Source organism: Alosa pseudoharengus, unplaced genomic scaffold (genome assembly GCF_046254945.1).
Source record: "Alosa pseudoharengus isolate Yale_2024_CS ecotype anadromous, Long Island Sound unplaced genomic scaffold, YU_APseudo_1.1 YU_APseudo_1.1_scf_8, whole genome shotgun sequence".
In the NCBI taxonomy this organism is placed as follows: Eukaryota; Metazoa; Chordata; class Actinopteri; order Clupeiformes; family Clupeidae; genus Alosa; species Alosa pseudoharengus.
Genome location: NW_027468870.1, coordinates 35718058 through 35743728, shown reverse-complemented (window position 1 = coordinate 35743728; position 25671 = coordinate 35718058). Strand labels below are relative to the sequence as shown.

General features: G+C 44.7%; 2 protein-coding genes across 2 annotated transcripts in view; both read right to left on the bottom strand.

Annotated features, from left to right (window-relative positions):
• Positions 1 to 5987: 5987 nt before the first annotated feature.
• On the bottom strand, positions 5988 to 14684 carry atp1b2b (ATPase Na+/K+ transporting subunit beta 2b). Its single transcript, XM_076274275.1, has 8 exons — positions 14591 to 14684; positions 9415 to 9543; positions 9126 to 9239; positions 8602 to 8807; positions 7949 to 8011; positions 7408 to 7434; positions 6346 to 6441; positions 5988 to 6158 (listed from the first exon to the last, which is right to left on the bottom strand). The coding sequence occupies exons 1-8, from the start codon at positions 14682 to 14684 to the stop codon at positions 5988 to 5990; spliced, it is 900 nt and encodes a 299-aa protein (XP_076130390.1).
• A 4874-nt stretch (positions 14685 to 19558) lies between these two features.
• nyap1 (neuronal tyrosine phosphorylated phosphoinositide-3-kinase adaptor 1) overlaps positions 19559 to 25671 on the bottom strand; it is a 12301-nt gene continuing 6188 nt past the window's right edge. The window contains exons 3-8 of the mRNA XM_076274868.1: positions 24557 to 25456; positions 23567 to 24481; positions 22653 to 22883; positions 21992 to 22098; positions 19835 to 20041; positions 19559 to 19762 (exon numbers count right to left, since the gene is read on the bottom strand). Of these exons, the coding sequence (XP_076130983.1) occupies positions 19559 to 19762; positions 19835 to 20041; positions 21992 to 22098; positions 22653 to 22883; positions 23567 to 24481; positions 24557 to 25456 (2564 nt within the window). The remainder of the gene's footprint in view (positions 19763 to 19834; positions 20042 to 21991; positions 22099 to 22652; positions 22884 to 23566; positions 24482 to 24556; positions 25457 to 25671) is intronic.

Below are 25671 nucleotides of genomic sequence, written 5' to 3'. Positions count from 1 at the left end.
TAGCACTGGCACTTTGTCTCTTGGAGCCCTTGAACACAAGTGCCTTCCCTGCAGGGTGACATTATAAGGGGACAGGACATAGTAGAGCAGGCCAAGGCTACTTATGAGGGATCATTCTCTGTCCTACAAGTACAACCAACTGTAAGTACTCTTGTCTGGCAAGCTGGGTAACGTTCCACTAGAGGGCGCACCGCACACGATAGCAGCCCAGTAAATCACTAGAGCCTATTTTAAGGCAAGGTGGTGACGCTTGTGACATAAGAACACTGGTCCGAGAAAAGTGACATAAGAACACTGGTCCGAGAAAAGTGACATAAGAATGCTGGTCGGGAAACAACTTGGTCACGGCTCCAGAAATGGACCCAGGTGCTGCAAATAGAGGATCAGAGAGAGGGTGTGCTCAAGTGAGCACTGTTGGATGGGACTGGCACACTAAAAATGCTGTGCAAAGGAAACACTCAAACGCTCACCAAGGCCAACCCCATAGTCTTCCAATTACCTTTTTGCTCTTCTACATGTGTAAATGATGCTATATAGTATTACAATGAAAAACAACATAACACCTTTCCCATTTCATTTGTGCATGTTTATTTTGATTTTCTGCATTAAGTATGATCATGTAGATATTGAGCTGAGCATGTGTGTGAGAGAGTGACCAAGATAGAGGGATAGGGAGAGAGAGAGAGTCCGGCTGCGTCCACTACATCGAGTGAGTTACACTTGATAGGACTATTTTAAACTCACAAATACCCTAATACTTTCTAATCCCTCTACCCCCGCGTGCACACACTACACACATACTACACACACACACACACACACACAGACACATACACACACCATCCATCTCCACTGAATGAAGCTGGACAGAAACTTCAGCGGGGTGGGAGAAGAGGAGAAAGTCATTAGAAATCAGTGTGTAACTGAAGGTCAAAAGGAAAGCCCTAGCACCGGTAAAAGTTCTGTTGAACTGGGTGAATGAATCCCACAAGCACTTTGCCACTGAGCTGTGAGGTAAGAATGTAGGAATGGCAGGGGCTTCAGCAGAGCTGGATCTTGGCCTCCACATGCTCTGTCTTAGGCAGAACAATAATATACGGGTTTAGCTTCAGCATGTGACGGTAATGGGATTCATCTCTTTCTAAAATATGTAACTGATTTCCTGGTGGTGGGGGAGGTACTCTGCCAGCAAGGTGAAGAAGAAAAGAGAGCGAAAAATGTGAGGAATGGATTACTGAGCCCCAGATTATACTGACCCACCTGACAGTCTCTCTCTCTCTCTCTCTCTCTCTCTTTCCTCTCACCAATCCCCCTCTCTTACTGCAATCCTCCTTCCTAGAAAAGATGCTTCTGAGGAGTGCTATATTTGGGTCAAGGTTTCATTTGTTAGAACAGTATAGGCCAGTCCTCCAGGGCAGGCATGGAGCCTGTGACCCCGGCGATGTGACGGAGCAGCAAGCGTCACACTTAATCAATTTATTTCTGCTCGGCCTGGCAAAGAGGTGTTTCCTCTTCTGCGCAGCAGACAGTCCAGCAGCGGTTATGTCACAGCCTGTAATGCCCAGTGAGCCTCCTCATCTGTCTCAATAGCCTTCCCTATGGGATCCTGTCATTCACTTTAAAACAAGGAGAAGTGTAGAAAATGAAAGAAGACAATGAGTACCACCATATTCTAAAAGTATAACAATGCAAGTAACTATAACACTATATAACTACAGTGTAGTAACAGTTGTATAGTAATGCAATAATTCAATAGAACGGAATATAACATTCCACCTATTTGAGAAGATGATCTGCTCTGGAATAATTCACTAGAGAAATGTTGTGTAGGTTTAGCCTTTTCATTTTTATTGTATTCTCTGCAGCTCATACACATTAGATTTTGTAACAAGATACTTAAGAACTCAAATTAAGTTGACAGAATCTCCAGTCGATACATTCATTATAACCTATTATTATCCATTTGCAGAAGGTGGAAATATGTCCATTGCTGTCTTAGCTCAGTTTTGTTATACAGCGGTTCTTTAAAAAGGCTGGACTGGACCGTGACACACCAGTTAGTTAATGCCCACACACCAAGTGTTACTACAACCCATTGAGCACAACCATTAACCATAAACCACTAACCAAGCATAAGCAAAAGAAAAATAAATTAAACTAAAGATATTTCTGAGCTTTACGTATACTATGCCTTTCAACTCTCAAAACAGATTACAGACAAAAATCGGTGATCTCTAAAAATAGAAATGTCTGTCTTTTTACAATCCATGTGAGTGTAAAGTCTACATAGAAATGTCATACATTCATCTTATACTAGTCTTATGTCATCAAATATACATTCTTATACTGTATGTATTGGCTATGTGTACACAGTGTCAAACACATTTCTGTCTATTCTGTAGTTCAAAATGTTTAAAGGAGAATGGCCGTTTTCAACATACATGTAGGGACCCGTTGTTTGAGATCACCGAGTACTGTCAGTACAGAGACCTATGTTAAAAATGGCCAGAGTTCCACTTTATACAGCCATTCCCAACATCATAACACAATGTTTATATACACAAAAATAATTGCATTTGAACCTCACATTGTCGTAAAAAACTAATATAATTGTTTGGAGATCACAGATGTGCTCTGTGCACTGTGCGTCTAAACCCAGTGACTCTTCTGAGTTGTAAAGGGGAGGAACACTGTTTCTCCACCAGGAGGCACTAACTCTGTGGGTGAAACCTTATCGGTTCAAAGCCATCTGTCCTTCACACGGGTACGACATTTTAACATGTAGAAGCAATGGACTTGCTGCTCATTTACCCTCTTACTCAGTCATTACTGTTCATGTTTTGAAGGCTTATATTTGTCACAATGAGAGCGATAAATGCTGGTTATTTCATGCAAAGTATTTTTGGTTAAAGGGGGAGGCAAGTTTGTCCTTCACATGCATATAAAGCAAAGGCGAAGTTTGCATCTGTATGTCTGCGCAGCACCAAGAACTAATGATAAATTGTGCTGTATTTTAGACCAGCTTTGTTTGAAAAGAAAGCCCTTACATTCCTGCAAAAGGACATGCCATCATGATTGGGAATACCGCTTGAGAGAGATGAGAGAGGCGGCATAGAATTGGAGTGTCAGAAAACATTTATTGCCTGGGTAAAAGTTTGCCGAAAGATGTTGACATTTTGTGTTTTGTGTAAGAAAATAAAGACAAGAGAGAGGTAAAGAACAGACAGAAATAATTGAAGGTGAAAAGAGAAGCAGGGACGACGGAGGGCGGAGGAATAAAATAGAATACCTGTTTGGGATTATCCAATCAGATTAAGAGATTATGCCGTTGAATAGTGAGTGGTGGAATGAAGGAAGTGTGCTCACCTTGGATGTTCTACAGCCTGTAGAATGTCTTAACTTTAGCGTGTGCGTCTATTGGCCACACTGACCACTGCTCTGGCCAATTTAAATAAAGGCCTAAAAAGAGAGATACACTTTGAAAAGCTTTACAAGAAAGCAGCAGGTAGAAGTCAGGGACTGCGACGTCATGTTACGAAACCTGTTCTGGGTGGTGTAAGGTGAGCAGTGTGTGTGGACCTTGCTTAGATACATTGATGTTTGGTGAATATGCATGAGCCTGGCTCGACAGTGAACTGCAGACACATCACATTTGGCGCGTTCCCGAGATCAAAGCCAAGCAAAGCGGGCTGCCTTTGTGCTGACTTACTACTTGGTGAAATGGAAGTGTATTTTTAGCATAGTGTTGCTAAGGCCCATGTGCTGGACTGAAACAGAATGATTCCAAAGTCAATTCTGGCTAAGTCAGACCAGCGTAATTGCAAGTGAGGACAATTACACATGCAGGAGAGCACCTAGGGTTTTTAAACATTATCCATTATGGGAGTTTGTGGAACTTTAATATTTTTGTATGTGCATTTGTAAACAAAATGTACTCAAAATGCTTCTTTGAGTAATTGCGTAATTGCTCAAAACTCAGTTACTTGAAGTTTTTGTAATAACACAAACAAGGAATATAAGCCATGATGTTTAGTTGATTTTATTGACTGATGTGCTGGAGAAGGGGCTACAGGTTTGAAAAGGCCTTTTCCACTGAGGCCTGTTGCCCAGTGCTTGAACGAGTGAGTACAGCTAGTTCTCCATCTATCAGTGTCACCTAAACGGCCTTCGTAAAATTTGAGTTTAGAGTTAGGTATGTACATGAATGCATGACAGAAACAGAGATTTCAACATAAATGTAACAACCAAAGAAAAGAAAAATAACACACACACACACACTTGCACGCACTCTTGCACCCGCACATGCATACTCACACACTCTCTCTCTCTCTCTTTCTCTCTCTCTCTCTCTAACACACACACACACTTACACATGCAATCTCGACATTTTGTCTTTCCAGTGACTGTCTCAAGCTTTCCAATGATGTCTGTTCACAACACACAACCACAGTGCAAATCAATACAAAATTAAAACAGCATCTACTTCTCACTTGTAGAATAGATGCAATTAGTACAAGCAAAAAGAGGGGAAAAAAGACTAAACAAAATCAAACAAACAAAAAAAACTATTTATACATGTCATATAAACAAACGTCCACATGTCCCATATGGTGAAGCTGTATCTCTTATGTTTGGAATGGTTGAGTGTACAGGATGACTTCCCGATATATAAAATACATTTTGTTTTCTTCATGATGGACAACACAGCTACAGTTAGGGTGGGATAAGCACCATCATCAGCACACTCAACTCCAAGGGTCATGAACTCAGCACTCCACTCTATTATAGTATGGATGGCATCCTATATCTTGGGTTGCATTAATGAGTTAATGAGGGGATGAGTGTGTGCATGTATGTGAGTGTGTCTGTGTGTGTATGTGTATGTGTGTGCTTGTATGTGAATGTGTGCGCATTTAGAGAGTGTGTGTGTGCGTGTGTGTGAGAGAGAGGGGGAATAAGAGCAGCGGAGGGCTGATGGGGGTGTGAATATGATGCCCTGTTGCTGTGTTGTCCAGTTACTCTTAGTGAAATCAATGAGCCTCATGGATAATGCACACGTTTAGAAGAATTGAAATGAGTCACCCTGCGATGCACCCCTCATTATATTAAGACGACGCACGCGTACAGAGAGAGCCCACTATTTGCTGTCCAAAAAAAAATTACGTTGTCAGTGTGTTTTACCCCTGCAGCAAAAACAGTCACTACATTTTGAATGTTTTGAAATATCTGTGCAATAATTTATTATTTATTTTGCTCAGTAATGCACTTTTTCTGTATTTTGTAGAGGTACAGAAGCATCTCATAAATGGCTTGAGTTGGAATGGGACACTCTTCGCAAAGCTGTATCACTTCACAAAATCATACAGCTGTTTTGTCCTATATTTTCCTCAACTTGGTCATGCAATATAAATAGACTCCATATTGGTATACTGAAAATAGCAAAAATGTTTCCCCAAAGCCATCACACAGAAACAAAACTCAGTACTGGCACCTATATCTCCTCTCCACATTACACAGCTATGGTCAGGAGCTGGATGAGACTGGTGGAAACGTCCAAGCTCAGAAAATGGGAAAGGTGTTGGATGTAATGGTGTAATCTCCAATTCAGTACAGTTTGCCAATTGGAATGCTTGAATAGAATGGCATTTTGCGTGTTTGGCTCGGTAGCTGGCCACGGTCCTCAAGATGCTTCTATCTGACGTCATCAAGAAGATTGGGAGGAAGTGTTGGATGCTTGCAACACCAGGAAGTATCACGCACAGGACAGGTAAGTGGATTTAGAACGAGTGAGAGCTGTCTATCACCCCTGTAGGCTCCACCTGAACCTTGTTTCAAAAGACATGATTAGGTGCCAATACTGGTTTGGGACTCTGCATGGGGATGGATGGATGTAGTCTGTGTGGGTTGTGATGTGCGGTGCTGTGCTGCGCTGCTTACTGTGAGATGTTAGGGGACTGTGTGGGCTAGTAAATGACCCGGCTTTGCCTTTAGTTTCTGGTGTTCACCCTTAGCCTGAATATCACTTTGCCAGCAAACTTATCCTTCTCGTCCCCCTTAATTTGGAAGCCTCCAGCGGTGATCTTGCACTCGACGTTGATGTCTGTGTTGGTGGTGACGTTGAGGAACTTAATGGCCACCAGAGGCTGGGAGTAGTTCACCTGTGAGAGTGTGGAGAATTTAGATCAGGTCTGGCAATTCCAACATTCAGAGGCTCAAAAGGTAACAATGACCTTTAGTGCAGTTCAATGTGCATTTTAAGGATTGTGTGGTCTATTTAGACATAGCACAATCGACTGAGAGATTGAGTACTCTGACATGACAAAAGAGGAGCAGTGATCTCTGTACCTGTGCTTTCTTGCCATAGTAGGGGTAGTACATGAGGTTGTATGTGCCATTGGGAGGGAAGAACATCACCTGGCCCATCTTATCTTCTTCACCTTCCTCGGCCTGAGGTAAACACAATAGGTTGGAGGATTAGACACCAGCAGATCTCATGCTGGAAACTGACACCAAACAGACACTCATCAGAGGGTAGGGTGAACTGAACTCCACTGGTCTTAACTGTGACTCAATCTAGTGTAAGAAATTAATCCTGCCGAATTGTATGAGTGATATCATTTCTCCAACCAAGATAAAGTTCTAAAGTTTGGTCCCAGGTGTGGTGTGAAACACCAACGATCGTAGAAGGGGTTTTGGGTGTAAACCAATGAAAACCATCCCAGCCAAAGGTATGAGGTTAACTCAATTATCATATAGATAGGACAAAAGGCTCTCTGGTAGAAGCCAGATTAATTTGCACTGAGACCAGCATATAATGACTTGAGTTGGTAACTTTTGGTAGTTCACGCAGACCGGACCAAAGTAGTTCATCCAGATAGGACGAAGGAGAGAGAACTCCAGAGAATATGCCGAGGGCAGGCATAGGTTGAACCTTTGTGAACTTTGTTAACCTTTCTACCATTTTGCACTGGAATAAACCACTTTGCTGTATCAATCAAAAATGTCCTATTTTTTCTTACACTAGTGAATATGTCAAGTGGTGTATTACATCACACTTTTCACTGAGGTGTGGACATAACTGTACAGTAGATGCTACATAGGTATGGATGCTACACTATGGATGCTACATAGGTTTGGATGTTTTAAAGGTATGGATGCTACATAGGTATGGATGCTTCAAAGGTATAGATACTACATAGGTATGGATGCTACATAGGTATGGATGCTTTAAAGGTATAGATGCTACATAGGTATGGATGCTACATAGGTATGGATGCTACATACAGTAGGTATGGATGCTTCAAAGGTATGGATGCTACATACACAAGCACTAGTCAAGCATTAATGTCATTGCTACAACTTTATTACTAATTTCCAGCTTCATAAACACTTGAGAGTTGTCCTTACTTCTTCTTCTGTAACAACTTTGTATCTCTAAAGAGCAAGGAGGGAAACAGACAGTGACAGTTTAGAGACAAGAGAAGAGTGATGCCAAGATATGATGTGACATGATATTTGGTCAATGGCCCATAGTCAGACTTTAACGGTACCGCAACATGGTTACGTTAAGATTGGAAAAAGTAGAGAGGTAAACAGACAGGAAGACAGGAAAAACATAATACTGTTTTCTAAGAATTGACTATTGATCTTTTTGTGGAAATAAGGGAACAGTTCTCACACACACCCACACACACACACACATTTTTTACGTATTATTCACCCATATCCTGTACACCATACAACATTACTGTGAATGTCATTTCAGTGAATTCTGACATTATTGTGTTACAATGCCTCCACCTCCACACATAGCCAGTTGACACAAACTGCTGGCCACCACGGTTGGGCCATGTAAGTTTAATCTGAAATGGATCCCTGTTTCCACTTTAATCCATTCAGCCACTGGGGATGTGAGAGGAGAGGAGCTGGGAGACAGACAATCGCTCACCCTGGGCGCACAGGTGACAAATGGAGCCTCGCCGTCCTTTCCACCTGGCAACATCCCAACCACCTGGACGACAGAAGGAGGGAGAAAGGGAGGAGGAGGGAGGGAAAGGAAGAATACATGAAAGAGGGAAAGTATGAGAATGGAATGACAGAAAAAATAAGAGATAGACGTAGAAAGAAAGATTTTAGATGGAGAGATAAGGGTGAGAGAGAGAGAGAAAGAGAGAGAGAAAGAGACGGGTCAAGTTCACTCGCTTTCAGACACAAAACTGACACTCATTAATAATGGACTGTGGTGAGTGTGGTGCCTCACTCCCTCCCAGGTAGTTTTGGGTTCCCTACTCTCAAGAGCCAGCATAAAAAACAGGCCTCGTGTAAACACCCTATCACTTCAGCTATTCTCTTCAGATCCACTACATTTCTTTGGGAGTGTGTTTTGCGTTTTGTTTCACGTGAAATAGTACAGTGAAAGTATACTGATAGTATATGATATTGATGAAAAATGCCTTGGGTGCACTGCCATATCCAAAGAGCATCCTACGATATTGAAAGCAGATCACATACAACTCTTCATCTCAGGCACATTCCCCCTGTCCTATTCTCTTCAGTCCTCATGACATACCAACTCTCATCCCTTATTCTGCAAATTCATACCCGATTGAGTTTGATGATGACGCAGGGTTGTCCATCACCGAAACCATAGGAGCGGTCAGTCAAGCCGGAGCACTCTCCCAGAATGGAGCGATTGAACTGGCAGGAGCGTTTGGGGTAGTTCCTCACACTGCCGCTGTCCGACTGGAAGAAGTACTTGTCAGGCGTGCACTCGTAGTTCTTCTTGGCCTGCTCAGTGTCATTGTAGGCTAACGGGACACAGATGAGAACAAAGGCATCTTCATTAGGCGCTCATTATTTCCTCCTGTGAGTTTTTTTCTTTTTTTGCTAGATTGTCTCTATCCAGAGAGTGAGTGCATGTGTAAACTGTACATGAGTGAATGCTTAAATGAACTGGACACTATAGCCTAACTATAACTGTTTTTTTACACAATCGGCTTAGCCACCTCTCTCCCCCTCCCAATCTCTCTTGAATCTCCGTTCTCTTCAAAAATTCACTCATTTCTTATCTCTGGAATGTACGGTGTCACAAACAAATCACAAGTTCACTGTTAACGGTAACTTACGCGACAGAAACTGGTCCAGCGCCTGCACATACATGTCCCAGGTCTCGGTGTCCTCCATCATGTAGTCAATCTCCAGAAACCCATTGGGACCATGTTTAGGCCTGATCATCATGCCTATGACAAAAGTACAAGTCAACCAAAGGCAGAGAGAGATTGCACAGACATGTATGTGGAGTCCAGACAGTTATTCAGCTATGAGCCCGCTATAGAAATCCTATTTTGTTTGTCTTTGTTTGTCCCTGAGTTTATGTTCAAAGTGATTGGTGTGTGTGTGTGTGTGTGTGGGTACCTGGTATACCCAGCCTGTCCTGATATTTTGGCTTGTTGTCGTCCAGTAACTGCAGCATAACATACATGGTGAGGATAAATACTCCTGCCAGGAAGATGTAGAAGGCCACATAGAAGAGGATGATGAGACCTGCCGAAAAAATAAAAATAAAAAAATAAACCCAAGGGCATAGAGTGTGAATAAAACAGAAACGTAAACCGACTTCACAACAACACTTAAACACTGTACATTTCACATAACATTTTAACACACACACACACACACACAGAAACATACATATCTACAAACACATTGTTGCAATCAGGAGCACATATATTGTGGATAGGTTACATACACCTAGCAGACGTGTCCAAAATTACCATGAATGAACGAAACAATGAAGATGGCAACACACACAGTGACTGGCCTGGTTGAATCTTTAAGATCTGACTTTCATGGGCTCCATTCGATCAGTAGGAGCTTATTCATGGGAGATTCGGTACCTTAAAGGGATTGCATTTCCCCTCTGTTGACTGCTTGAGAGACACCTTTATGGCAGTTAACAGGGAGGTGCGGCCTGCTCTAGGTATTTATTCCCATTTGACCAACACTGTGGTTGATTAGTCGGAAGTCATGTAATGTTAAACAGCAGCCTTGAAACTTTATTCAAAGGCCAAAAGGATCTTTTGGATCAGTTCCAATTAGTATCAAGTCCCAGAATTGTACGTGTTTCCATTCAAATTTGTTTTTCAAGATTTAAAACATAATGTGATTACTACTACCACTACTACTACTACTACAATAATAATAATAATAATAATAATAATAATAATAATAATAATAATAATGAATGAAAATGTTGCAATAAGTCCAATGTTTTAATCTCCAGCAAAATCCTGCATTATCTTGTAGTATTGTATCAAGCAGTATTGACTGTTGCAGTTCTGCAGGAGCTACGTTCACTGTTGAATTCCTACATCTAGTCCATGGACACAGCACATCTGGTTGTGTTGTTCATGGCTCTCATCACATGAAGCTTATCAAAGCACCAAATGCAAAACAACAGCATACTGAAATGCCCAAAAGTAACATGACTTTTTTTCTATATGGTCACTACACTATGTGGAGTCCGTTTGTCCCCCTGCTGCTCCGTAGGTGACTGAAAGGCATCAGTGAGGTCTAATCCTCTTTGCTGCTTACTTAGAGTTGGAATCTCCACCTTGCTGCCCATTTACACCAATGTCAATGGTGCTACACAAACCCAACGAACATATGCTACGCTTACACAGATTCCACTAACACAGACTGCTATGGCGCGCACACACGCACACGCACACACACACACACACACACACACACACACACACACACACACACACATACACAGAGAGAGATAGAGAGAGATATAGAGAGGGAGAAGGAGAGAGAGAGAGACTTTATAGAAAATCTGCATATGTACTGCTATGCCCTTACTCTTATTGGCAACTGATTCATCCTGACTTGAATGCCTGGAATTTGTCCAGATTAATTACCACAGACGAGTGCAGATGGAGGGACGGAGAGACATAGAGTGTGTTGAGTGGACTGGGAGGGTGAGACAGCGAGAGGGAGGGTGGGGGAAAGAGAGGGACCATAACAGATTAGGGTTAAGGGGGTCAGTGGATTTGAGGGGCACTCTTGGTCAGAGGGGTACTTTATCACGGCAGTGGAATCACTGGTATTATGATCGTATAGTAAAAATATAATATTTCAGAAAATACTGTCTTTAAAATTCAAGGCTTAGGGGTCTATTATTATTATTATGATTATTATTATTATTGTAACTAGTAGTAGAAGTACAGTAGTAGTAGTAGTAGTAGTAGTAGTAGTATCATTATTATTAGTGTGTTGTTGTTATTATTATTATTAGGGTATATTAATGCACTATATAAATGTAACCCAACATCATTGACCCATCACATGTGACAGATGCAGCTAATAAATGGGTATTGATGTACAGTGCAACAGTGTAAAGACAATTTGCATTCATACTTATTTAAAGCACTATACTGGGCAAGGCTATGCAGCTCGTAAGCAGTTGTTACAGCAGCCCTGCACTGATGTCTGGTGCTGCTGATGATTCTGCATTCACTGCAGTGCTGGTCTGCCTCAGTGCAGAGCTGGAGCAGTATGAACTCTGCCAAGAGCTCACTGAGGAGCTGAGGGGAGGCCTTTGGCTGCTAAGGATGGGCAGAATGCAGCCTGGCTAGAGTATGTTCCTTATATGGGTGCTACAAAGGACAGATTTGTGTGTGTGTGGGATTTATAGATTTTGCTTATCTGTGTGTTATTGGGTAGAGATGGATGTGTGTGTGTTCATAGAAGTGTTTCTCATGTTATTCACACATTCACATCCACACATTTTTATCATCCATTTATATCAGACTCAGAGACCCATGAGGGAGACAGAGTCTGAGGACAGAGTCACTGATAGTGTCACTCTCGCCCTGCCATGTCACTACTGGTTTAGACCATAGGTGACTCAATTGAGTGTAACCACACACACACACACAGAGAGAGAGAGAGAGAGAGAGAGCAAGAGAGATAGATGCACATATCTACACATATACACATACAACTAAAAACATACACAACATTAGTCTGAGTGACATCAATATCCTTGAGTTGCACTGGGGAAACTGGCCATTGGCCATGCAAGTCGCTTTGGATACAAGCGCCAGTCAAATGAATAAGCAAGTAAGTAATTTTGGTGTTTTTAACTATACCTGTATTCTCCACCTTTTAACTATACCTGTATTCTCCACCTTTTGTTATTTAGTTTTTTCTCAAATTTTCAGCTTCTTTTCAACCATAGAGCACCCAACCCCCCCCCCCCCCCCTCTTCTTTCTGTCTCTTATTATTTCTCTAATGGCCAGGATGTGAAAAGAAAGGAACAAAGGTGATGATTGAAATCAGCCGACTGTGACACACAAAGAGACCTGCTCTTGGAACATTAACATGCAGCTTTCAAAAGCTGACACCTCTTGGCTATATCAAAAAACACACATTCATCTATTTTTACATCAACACCTACTGCTAGGCAACAGACTGATGAAAAAGGCCTTTGGAGTTCTGCCATCTTATGATGATAAAAATAAGCATTAATAAACAAAGACACCATTAGACCACCAGCAACATGCTCTAGAACAGATCCGCGTCTGATCTTTACCGGGTCTGTTCTAGGCTAAGCTGCTATAGACCATTCCCTTTTTGTTAAAAGAAAATGAAAGGAAACCTCTTACTATGTTAATTTATCAAGTAGCCTAAGCATGGTGAACAAGGAGTCATTCCTCTGACTTTGAAGCTTTATTACGGTAGTTCACATCCTTAACCAAAGATGTCCTCTAGAAAAACAGGCCATGGTCAAGGCGTAAGCAGTAAGGACGGTTAATTAATTTATTCACCTGACCACACAATGGCTCAGTAGGAGAATTGTGCTTGTGAATTATTTAACTGGACATTTAATCCCCTTCTGGGAGCAGCTCCCGTGGCTAGCTGGCACTGAAAGCGCTCTGTCCACTGGTATCTTTTCTCTTGAAGCCTGTTGCCTCATTCGTCACTGCACCATACTGCTGGAACACCACCGCCTTCTCCTCCTTCTCTCTCTCCTCTCTCTCCCTTTCTCTGTGCGCAGAAGATTCGTAGATGTGCTACGACTGACCTTCTGATGAAGCTCAGGTAAAAAGGATGAATGCAGAAGGCCAATATCCCCTGGTTTGAGGGAGGCTACAGAAATAGCCTAATTAACACGCCTTAGAGAGCACGGCTTACCAAGGCCAGCAGTCCTCAGGGCACCCAGGTCGTGCTGAGCTGGCTGAGCAAGTGCATTATGGGATAGTTTTTTGTACAGGCTGTCATGCTGTCAGTCACCCACCAGCAAGCCCTGACCAAACGCTATTTTAGCAGTCATGTATGATTGGGAGAAGACGACCCTGTTGAACGGAGCCATTCAATAGCAAGAGGCCATTCCATTTAATCATGCGTATTCAGGCTTCTTGCATTGGGTTGTTGAGATATAAACTACCAATCTAACTGTAATACAACATACTTTTAGTCAGAGCAATACCTTTGGACCTATCCAACCATACTTCTGTTTCTTTAAATCAGCCCACTATGTCACTCAAGTCTCATCAATAATTTACAGTAGCGCTCTCTCTCACTTTCAAAAACACACACAGTTCACATGCTAATTACAAAATTGTTGAGTATTGGAAGGAATTCTTGGTGGTCTATAACATGTCTCCTCCTAAATTCCTTTTAATACCACTAGATTTTACATATTCAAGTTAAGTGATACCCCTCCTTTCCGTTGTGCTCATTAGATTATGATTACATCTCACACTAATTAACACAATCTTGGGCCTGACTCTTTGCGAGGGGAGGGGAGGAGAGCGGAGAGAATGCAAACAGAATTTACCTAGATTAAAACACCTTGTTGGTGTTAGACACAGCTCTAAGTGACATCACTGTTCATTGTTCACATTGCGTTTCTTCATGACGCTATTGCCTAGTATGCCCATGGCGCAGTTCTACCCCAGGCGGATTATATGCTTATGCTCTCCGTCTTAACGCACAGTAGAGCTAAAATCTCCTGCACGTCGAATGCATGTAGAGGCGTGCGTCAGACTTTCAATATGCTGTGAAGTTGTACTGGACTAGTCGAACAGGCACCCTCAACTCTTAACTCCAGCACATACATATTGACGTATCTGCGCAATTTGGAATGAAATACGAAATACGATATCAAATACTTTCAAGCAATGGCCATTTAGCTATAATTAGCTGCTATATCTATGGCCATTTAGCTATATTTAGCTGCTAAAACTAGCCTTTCTAACTAAAGTGACATGATATATCGTCTATTTATTTATTTTATGGAGACCCTTTAGGTAAGATAGTGTAGATTTGACCCTGCTTAAATGGATTAAAACGAACGCATACTGCAAGATACTGCAGTAGCGCAACTGCATTTTCAGCACCAACAGTACTGGACAGCGACCGGCATCGATTAAGGAGTCGGTGTATGTTGGGATACTAAATGAATGTGCATTTCAAGACACGGTTCACCTGATGCATGCACTTATGAATTTCATACAAGTTTGGCTTGTATGAGGGCCGTGAAGCAACAAAACCAAAAGTCAAAACTCTCCCACTTACCCCAACTGCTTGCCGTTCGGCCCAGAAACTCCTTGGTCCTTGAGTTCCAAATTGACTCCTTCCATGATCCACCCTTGCCGTCATCCTTGGCCATTTTTACTGATACTAACAAGGTGCACTCAACGGCTTGAAATAAATTACAGCAAAACTATGTCTTAGCTTGTGCCACAATATGGTAAACTGATGGTTTACTCTTTCTTAACCCAAAACAATAATAAAAGTAGGCCTAGCTCCCAAAACAAAGTTAAAAAGAGATGAACGCTAAAAAAGTGAGCACGATATGATTGGTAGGTTAGCGGTTCTCTGTTATCTCATTACAGAAGAGCGTCCACTAAACTCTTGCGGATGTAACTAAGCTAACCCAAACTCTTCAACTGAAGCAGTCGGCATGCCGCAGGGTTTTGATGAGTGATGCAGAACGGTGGCAATACTGCGGTAAACCACTCTCTGGCTATCTGACAGCCTCTCTCTCTCTCGCTTCCTCCCCCGCCCTTCCCCCATGGCTGTCCTTTCTGTGCCAGTTCGCGCCACTAATCCACGCGCCACCACCTCAGCCAATTATAGAGCTATGCGGCTCACGTGGAGCCCACCTCCAAGCAAGTTTCGCGTCTTTATCCCAATCGTTGAAACCCAAAGCTGCCAACGCTTTTTGACTGACAGACGACCGAACCAATCTAAGAACGGAAACTGAGGGGAATCCTTTCCACACCTGTCGATATATGCACTAGCGCGTGTACTCCATATAGGCTACACCTTGACGTGTGAGGAGTGTCACGGAAAGCTAATTTTTAGCTTGGCTTTGTAGTCAGATTGGCGAGCTTTAATTCAATGAATCCGCAAACTGCAAATGTTGCATAACAGATGTTCCTCTTGGTGACATTTTTTCTCTTCGTTGTCTAACAACCTGTTTAGCATAAGAACAACTTCTCGTGACACACCATTACCCATGAACTGAATGAGAAGTAATGTTTGGAAAGGCAATATTGAATCAGAGCTTGATAGTTGTACTTGTAGTTTTTATTTATTTATGTATTTATTGACTCACTGCTTTTTAAAGCACCCTTCCTGTAATGCCATCCACCCCAGACCTAGGCGCTGAACTCTGCAAACCTTTAGGCCTAGCGCCCAGCGCTCATGATGTCTGGCCTTCTGCCCACCTTCAGTCACGGCAGCTCTCTCCAGAGGTCATGTCTAAACTCAGGGACGGATTACTAGCCGTCCCCCAACCCCCCAACACTCCCGAGTCCCTGCTGTGTCCTATGACAGCACCGTTTGTCATGGGGACAAGAGTGAGTGAGTGTTGCCTGAGAGGTGCCCTCCAATGGCTAATGGAAGCAGTGACGTGAGTTTCTGTAATGTCCCACATCGTAAAACCAGGATGCAACTCAAATTCAAGTGAAGGGTGCTGTATACAGCAGTTAACATGGTATGGCCTTATGTACATGTTTGTACACTGAAGAAAATGAAAATACAATAAAATAATAGAAGGAAGATATAAAGAAAAGTAAGACAGGCATTAGGCATGGCAGTCCTATTCATTATATAAAATTTATTTCATGACGATATCAATGCAAATATAGCACTACAGTGATTTCCAAGGTACACCGTATCTTACCATATCAATATATTATGGCACTCATAATATGGCCACCGTTTAAGTAGACACGCAAAGCCGACAGCTTCTGTAAACTATGTTTCTCAAGAATACTTAAGTTACCCCTTCATCGTAATAAATCATTACTAGATGATTACTTAGAATATCTGAAGTACAAACTGGGCACGATTATGGATCAGGATAATAGTCCCAATCTCACTGATTTTTTTTGTCTTTTTTGTCTTTTTACGATTCCTCTAAGGAATCCCAGCATGCATTGCAACTGTCCCCTTTTCCTTTGTGGTCATCTTCCCTGTATATCCAGTACTGTGGCTGTGTGGGGGAAATGGTTTCACTATTCCCGTTGTGTGTGGGTGCTAATATGACGTTATGACTAGCAGCCTTATGGAACAGGCCATTTTTTGGAGCACAGCTTCAAAACGGTCAGCTCAAACCTGGTGGTCTTGTAATAACTAAGATACTCTGGTAACCCTGATACACTGTCTCCTTCCCGAATGTCTGTCGTAGTGTTTTGGAACTGTACAGGTGGGTGCTGCTAACTATTGGAAAATAACAACAACAATAAGAACAACCACCACAGCAACAACCAAGAAACATTCATGTGCCCATATTACATGTACATAAGTATCCACTCCTTAATAATTACTACAAACTTCATCCCACTTGGCTTAAAATAAAGGAAAACAATAATAATAATAATAATAATAATAATAATAATAATAATAAAAAAAAACAAACAAACAAACAAACAGAACAACAGCAAGAGAGAGAAGTGGTCACATCATCGGGAAATTTTTCCCCACTGATAACAATAGTTGTAGTTCAAGATAGCAGCAACGTATTCCAAAAATGTCCAAACAATGATCAAACCCAGTTGGTCATACCTGTACACAAATAAAAACGTGTTTAAAAAAGGGTTTCAATGCAACAATAGTACCGCTTAAAGGGAGGTTTGCATAAATATAGCATGAGATCTGTGTGTCTCGGTGCCTTTGTCCAGAGGGCTTGCCTTTCACTGATTGAACCGTTCAGTACAGTGTAGACAGGTTACCACAGATAAAACTACTAAATTCCTTTATAAAACAAATAAACACATTGTACTTTTATACATTATATGCTACAATATATTTATTGATTACAAATATGAAAGTGGAAATAATTGCTACATAATTTTCAATACAGTTGTACATATCTATTTTACAGTTGTAAGATTTGTCTTTTTTTTATTCTTAAGCATATGTTATGTTTATTTATTTATTCTTTTTTTCCATTTTGTGCGGATTGTTCCAGCATTCGGTTTGAGGTGAGTTACTGCATACCGATCTATCGAATTCAGCAGGTGGTTGTGTTTGTATGCACGTTTGTGGGTGTTTATGTGTGTTTGGAGACTAGGGAGCGCAGCTTGTGTGTAATGGGAACTTCCCAAGATGCAAATATGAACTATGCCACTGGTGAGGAGATATACATACATATATATATATATATATATATATATATATATATATATATATATATATATATATATATGTATGTATGTATGTATGTATATCTCCTCATATATATATATATTTCTTTAAATATATTACGCGGTGCCTGCACTGTGTATGAAAGACTTAACATGTAAACTAGTAAACTAGTTAACTAGTATCTTTTTACTCCACAATTCCCTGCTTGTACCCATTACATTTCTTCCATTGGAGCCTAAACCAGGCTGATCCCATGTCACAGTGCTGTTGTTAGTGAATTGTGATGTTTTAGCCTTATGCATGGTTGCATGTCAGACTGGAGCTGTACACCAATATGAATCTATACACTGACGTGAGTTTTGATTTGTAAAAGCTGTACTCCCTGTCCAGTACAAACTTGGAGCCACTGGGCCTTCAGAGGCGCCTGGGTGGCCACCGATCTCCAACTGATGTTGAGCGTGATAGCTGATTTTAGAAAGCTGTTGAACAATCAGTCTCAGGGCCCAAGCTTGCCAAGTCACGTTTGACTTTGGGGGAGAATATTGCTACAAAAAAGGCTCTGAATGTTGTCAGAGTTATTTTTCCTTGTTATCCATCTGTATCTGTGAGTATGTTTTTGTTTATGTTTGTTTGTATCTGTGTTTGTTGTGTAGACTATTCTGAAACATTTTAGAGATATGTTTATTTATTTATATTATATCTTTCTACTACAAATATGGAAACTCTTAGGTAGTATATCCTTACTTGTCGTATGCCTAATTTTTTTGGCACTCGAACAATACTCAGACATAAAGGAAATCATTCACACTAACCTTGACCCAGTCATAAACAAGAACTCAGGAATTCCAGCTCATTGATTATCAAATGTGTCTGACACTGTATGAGTGTGTCTGTGTTTGTCTGTGTCTATATAAACCTGTATTTGTGTGTGTATATGTGTGTGAGTGAGTGTGTGTGGCGTATTTGTCAGATCTCTGTGGGAGTCAGGCCTATAACTCTGCATCCTATGTGCTTGTCGACGCAATGATGTGCTGCTACAACTAGACACTTGCATTACGACCAACTTTAACATTCTAACATCTCAACGACCTTCAAAATGTACCAAATTGCTGATGTTAGAGGTCCAGCAGACTTGAGCGGTGGCAGTTCTTCGAGATAATGAGTCACCCCCCCCCCCCCCACACACACACACACACACACACACACACAACAGAGCAGCAGGACGGCAGAGCCGATAGGCTCTGAGTGGGATGATGGGAAGCTGGAGCTGTAGTGGTTCCACCCACGCTCAGTGAAGGCCTTCGTCTGGACCAGCGATGGGAGGACATTGAGCAGACCAGTCAAAAAATAGACGCGCACAGTCACCGAGGGAAAAATGACAAAACTAATTGCAGTCCTTTCCTCAGGGGTTTGCCAGGTTCAGCATACATCCTCTTCTGAGCACAAGGGAGAAGGATGCATTAACATCCACCCCAAGCTCAATTGGATCAATTATCTACCTACGTCTTTCACATTGTATGTGACTTTAGGGACTTTGAAAGTTCATGATAGGCATCAAGTATGAATATGCAATGCTGTAAACGTAATTTCCCTTCTTTTTCATTTTGTTTTGCTTTCTTCCAACAGAAGGTGAGAATCAGTAGTTTTGAACTAGATTTTTCTTAAATTATTTCATCTGTCCTTTATTCAGTAATTATGGCACATGTTACTCCCGGCCCTTCCACAGCCAACAGAAGCAGTCACAACCTCAATGAGTGCTGTGATCTCCATTCCCTCACCCTCTCAGTTAACTCAATCTCTCTCCCTTTCTCTCAATCTTCTCCTTCATCTCTCAACTGTAAACGTGTCCACCTCTCGTCCTTCTATTACCCTCTTTCCCTCTCTGCCTCAGATGGCTGTGTCCCAGACCACAGCCTGGGGCCTTTGGCAGGGCGGGGTACCCGTCTTGCGAGGCTCGGGGGTCCGTCTCCAGCTGGGCAGGATGGGCATGCTGTCCTGCTTGCACAGGCTCTTGTCCGGCCTCCGGTGGGCCTTGATCTCCTTGCAGAGGCAGCGCTTGCGTTCGATGACCTCCAGCAGCTTGCCGTCGCGCTGCGCATGGGCCCCGCCACTGGCGGCAGCCGCTGCGGCTGCCGCAGCCACAGTGCCGGAGACGATGGAGGCGGGGTTGGCGGCGGTGGTGATGGCGGCGCCTCCGGTGGCCAGGGCTTGCCCCTGCGCCAGCTGGGCCAGGTGCTGGAACTGCAGCTGCAGGTGGTGCTGCTGCAGCTGCTGCTGGAGTTGCTGCTGGTGGAGGTGGAGCTGCTGCTGCTGGCGCGACAGCGAGGGGCTGCAGGGAGACTGCGCTTGGGCCTGCGCCAGAGCATGGGCCTGGAGCTACAGCAGCATAGGAGCCAAGGAGGAGGGAAGGAACAGGGAGAGGAGAAGAGAGGAGTAAGGATGATGGCAAGGAAAACAGAACAGAGAACTGAGTGAGACGGAGGGAGATGGACTGTGGGGGGTTGTGTTTTTCAAGTGACTATGACTATGAGGATCTGGGAAAAGGTTAGGACTGATGGTTAGGAACCAACAGATCTTTAATACATCTACAATTACAATTGATCTAAATGATAATATATAGAAATAAAAATGTATTTCAATGCAGTCTGAAAGATTTTGCTAACCCAATAATTTCTCCAAGAAATCTTCAGGTAAAAGGGAATGGGTTCAATAGGTTCAGAAGCATACTCTAACTAAGCTTCAGGAAGCAGTACATAACAAGGATAATTAAAAATCATTTGATATGGTATTAGAATCGACGGGTTCACTTTCAGGTTCTCCTTTGAAATATGGGTGTGCAGTTCATATAAAGAAGAATTCATTACCATGCAGAAAATAACCTGCCTCTACAACAGAGTGTGACCCATGTGAGGACAGAGGTACTTGCTAAACCACTGGAATGTGCCAAGAGCACAGGGCGTGTGCTGTGTGCTGTGTGCTGTGCCAGCACTGGACACCAGGGGGCGCCATTGCTGCACCCACAGCCTCAAACTCCCTGCTGTGTGAGGGAAGGTCAAATGAGCATACACAGTCTGTTTCTGCAGCAGCACACACACACACACACACACACACACACACACACACACACACACACACACACACACACACACACACTCTCTCTCTCTCTCTCTCTCTCTCTCATACACACACACACAGACACACACTCTCGACACTCCCTGTCACACATGCAAACACACACTGATCCACTCGCCGGCATACACACGCAGTCTTTCTCTGCGGCACACACCCCGACTGCGTCAGCATCTGAGCCGCTGCCAAGAGACGACTGTACGGAGAGCAGAGTAGAGCGGGCAGAACCATTCTACAGCAACTCTCTCTCTCTCTCTCTCTATCACACACACTGCCTGGCTGTGGATCTATCTTCATCACCATACACTCATTGACCCTTACCAGTTCTAAAATAGCTTCGCAACCACATACGCTCTCTGACAGTAGAGGTAGCTGTTGCCGGGGTAAAAATGCCAACAGATGTGGTGAATGAAAACACCACAGAAGATCAATATCAGTGGTGCGGCTGCTGGTGGGAGTAGTAGTACTACTAGCAGTTGTAGAAGTAGTAGTGGTAGTACCAGGGGGCAAAATAGTCAGCAATCTTTTTATAATCTTAAAGTCTTAGCCTAATAGAATACAATTTGGTCTATTGTATAAAAGCATAGGCTATATTAAAGGAATCTTAGTCTTTAGTATAAAAGTAAACATGAAAACAGCGCTAACAGATATTACAGTGTGGTACGCATCTGGCCAGCCCTCTAACTATAGAACAATCAATGAGTCATAGTGACCTCAATAAACTGCATCGCTTATGCCTCAGCTCCCCTGGATAAGCTCGAGTGCTTCTCCCCACATTATCAACATAATTATAAAAACATCCAGACACAAAAATAATGTCAGCTTCGACAACAATGTTAACAATGACAAGCACGGCGATATAAACAGCAAAGGTTATGTTTGACATAACAGTGTTAATCATGTCTTGTACTCGTTCTGTAATGACATACAACAGCAGCACATGACAGCACAGATTTAGATCATAGCGGGAGACATGATGGGCACCATTTACTGGAATGATGTTTATTAGTGTAGAGTGGTAACAATAACGGAAATATTAGTGTTCCATAATGACAGGTCCTCCATGGCTTGTAAGGATGAGGGAAAGAAGCAGGGATTTGTTTTGTGTGTGTGTGTGTGTGTGTGTGTGTGTGTGTGTGTGTGTGTGTGTGTGTGTGTGTGTACAGGAGATGATGGTGTGGCTGTTCTCACCTGGCTCAGTGCATCCTTGGCAGGCAGGCTGCTCTGCCTCTGAACGTCACCTCCACCCACCTGCCTCACCCCAGAGGTGGAGGACGACCTGCCCAGACGTGCCAGCTCTGCCATAACACACACACACACACACACACACACACACACACACACACACACACATATATATAAATAAACATACATACATAGTCACACATAGAAACACACACAAATAAACACACAGGGAAATTCAAATAGGAACAAATGTTTCTCTATGCTATATTGTACCTCACTGCTCTGCTTTCTGAAGCATGCAAGACTCCTGAAGCAGCCAAATGTAATTTCATGCTCATGAATATACTCATTAAATTACAACACAATTGGTAGTTTAATAAATACTATATAATGAATATATTATCTGAATAATAATTTGTGACAGGCAAATATCAACATTGTAAAAAATGCCAATTAAAATATTTCCAATTCAGGGAGATTTTGCAAACTCAATAATTTCTCAGCAATGACATGGAAACAAAAGCACAGGGCCAATTAAACACATTTTGGACATGTAAATAAAACAAGAGAGTTAAAGAAAGAGAAAGAAAGAAAGAGAGAGAGAGAAAGAGAGAGTGGGAGAGAGAGGGGGAGGGAGAGAGAGAGAGGGAAGTGGCAGCTCAGTCACCTCCGTTCCGGCAGGCAGGGAAGGTCTGGCAGGGTAAGGGCATCCCTCTGCTCAGTGCCCTGAAGCCGGGCGGCCCCTCCGCCCCTGCCAGGCTCTCGCTGTGGCCGAAGGCCCGGCTGGACGTGCGCACTGGGATGCCCGAGTGGCCACCGCGCAACCCCAGGGCCAGGTCGTCCCTCTCCTTCCTCAGCAGGCCGTCACTGCCGCCGTTCCACACGCTGCCGTCTTCCTCTGAGGGAGCGGTAGAACAAGAGAAACACAGAAGGAGAGAGATAGAGAGAGGGACAGAGAGAGACAGAGAGAGGGGGGTGGAAGAGAGAAGGATGGAGAGAGGGAAGGGGAGAGAGAAAGATAAAGAGAAGGATTAAGACAGAGAGCGACAGGTATTTTAATATGACTGGCGAGAAGTGCTTTTATATATCTGTTATCGAGGAACTACAAGAGTGAATCATTCATCTAAAGACTATTCTCATGGTCCCCGTATATCAAAGCACACTTCGGTCTTTTGCTTTCCCATTCAAGTCAATGAGAGGCACACTAGCCAAAAATAATTTACTGGGTAAATATAGCTGGCACTACTCCGCACTATGCAGGCTGAATCATGTTGTTTATATTCGGTTCCGTCTTAATGTTTTGCTCTCGGTTACATTGATGGAGTGAATGTGAAATAACCCTCAGAGTCTTACGCCTGTCAGACACTGTCGAGGTTGGCAGACATGCCTTGAGATTTCACCTACCTAAAAAACATTGATCCAAAAATACAGGCAAGCCACTTCACATACTGAAGAGTCAAATTCAAGATAGATTGTCTTGAACTTTTGTCTAAGTATGCTAGTACTCCATTTTTTCTCCTATTAACCAGGAAGTAGCCCTCTCCCACATCCCTCCCTCTGCCCCTCCCACCTGTCACTCACTCTCTGTGTCTCTGCTGCTGTGACTGAAGGACAGCTTCCTGTGCATCGGCCAGTAGGGCACGTCGTCCGGCAGGCCCATCCCCGCGTTCCCGTCCCAGGGCATGAAGCCCGCTTTGCCCTGCAGGGACGGCGGCCCACTACCACCCCCACCTCCGCTGCTGCCACCTTTGGAGCCTGGGTCATGGTGCAGGGAGGGCAGCTGGGACCCCCCCCTGAGGCTGTCGTAGGCCGGGGGCCTCCGGAAGCCCACGGAGGGGTAGGTCCAGAGCAGGGGGCTGTCGGCCGGCGGGGGCTTGTAGGCGGGCAGGCCGTGGGAGAGGGCGTGGGGGGTGTGGGAGCGGTGGAGGTGGGGGCGGGAGTGCGGCCGCTGAGAGGAGGAGGAAGAGGAGGTGGAGGTAGATGTCGGGGTAGGGGTGGTACTGGAGGCGTGCGAGGTGGTGGACATGTCACCCAGGCTGGAAGACTGAGCGTCCCTCTCGCGATCCCTCTCGCGATCCCGGTCCCTGTCTCGATCCCTGTCCCTATCTCGATCTCTGTCCCTTTCTCTGTCCCTCTCCGGCTTGTCGGACTTCAGCAGGAAGCTGACCGACTTCCCCTCCTTGCCCTGTGTTTGCGTCTGCGCCGTGATTTGGGAGGAGGAGGAGGTGGCGGAGGAGCAGGTTTTGCCTGACTCCTTGTCGGGCTTGCGGTAGTGGTGGTAGTGCGAGGGCCGGTGGTGCGGGTGGTGGTGCGGGTGGTGGTGGTGGTGCGAGTACGGCGAGGAGGACTTGGAGGACGGAGGCAGCGGCGTGGAGTGACTCCGTGCTCTCAGTCCAGGCGCCGGGCCCAGCTGCGCCTCCCTCCTCTCGGCCTGCTGCTTGTCCTGCGCGCCCCCCGAGCCCCCGGACGACTCCTTGGAGGCGGGGAGGCTGGAGGAGCCCGAGGAGCCGATGCCGCCGCCGCCGACGGAGGAGGAGGACGCTCCACCGGACGAGGAGGAGGCGGAGGATTGGGCGTTCTTGGAGGCGGAGGAGGTGGAGGCAGCGGTGGTGGAGGAGGAGGAAGAGGAGGTGCTCTTGTGCTGCACCGCCACCCCACTAGAGGCAGCGGCGGGCTGGGGGAAGGCGAGGAGGGGCGGCTTGTGCTGGAGGAGGTTGGGGAAGGGCGCGGGGATCTTGGTGGAGGAGGAAGAGGAGGAGTCCAGCTCCGGTTTGCCGCCCTGCAGGAGGAAGGGGGTGGGGGCGCGCGGGGGGTGGGGGCTGGACGACAGCGGCACGGGCGTGGAGGAGGCCGAGGAGGAGGCGCAGGGCAGCGGGGACGAGTGCGAGATGGACACGGTGGCCTTGGGCTTGGACGACGAGGAGCACGCCGGGGAGGAGGAGGAGGGACGCGGGAGAGGGGACGAGGCCGCCGAGGTGGGAGCGCCGGCCGAGGAGCCCCCCGAGGAGGCGTGGTGGTGGGGGTGGTGGTGGTGGTGGTGGTGGTAGGCCTTGGAGGTGGAGGAAGAGGAGGAAGAGGAGGACTTGAGGCGCTCGTGGCGCAGCGGCGGGCGCCGGTGGTGGTGGGCATGCTCGTCCGGCAGCGGGTACTTCATCTCCTCGTAGATGGCCTCGCCCGGGTCCGAGTCGGAGTCCGGCGTGGTGGCCGAGGGCGTGAGCGGCGGGTGCGGCGTGGCGGTGCTCTCGCGCGTGAACACCTGCCCCACCATCTCGATGTAGACCGGCTCGTCGTCCAGGCCGCGCTCGCCTGGCGACGCCGACGACTCTGCGTTCTGGAAGGGCAGCGGCGTGGCCGGCGGCGGGATGCGTGGCGGCGGCGGGTCGAACGAGAGCTGCGTGCTCGGACTCCGCTTGGGCTTCAGCGGCGGAACCTTCTTACTCGCCATCTCCCCCGAATCCGACTTCTTCATGGCTGAGAAACGAAAAACAAAAGAAAGAGAAAGACAAAGAAAACGAGAAAGAGAAAGAGAAAGAGAAAGAGAAAGAGAAAGAGAAAGAAAGATAAAAAACTCCATCAATCAAGGCACAGTGAGGCAAACGCTCACACAACCTCCAAGAAAAGTACCAGTCTTTTTACCTCAGCCTTACCACCCAGAATTAGCCTCTTCAGATAAAAATCATTATCTT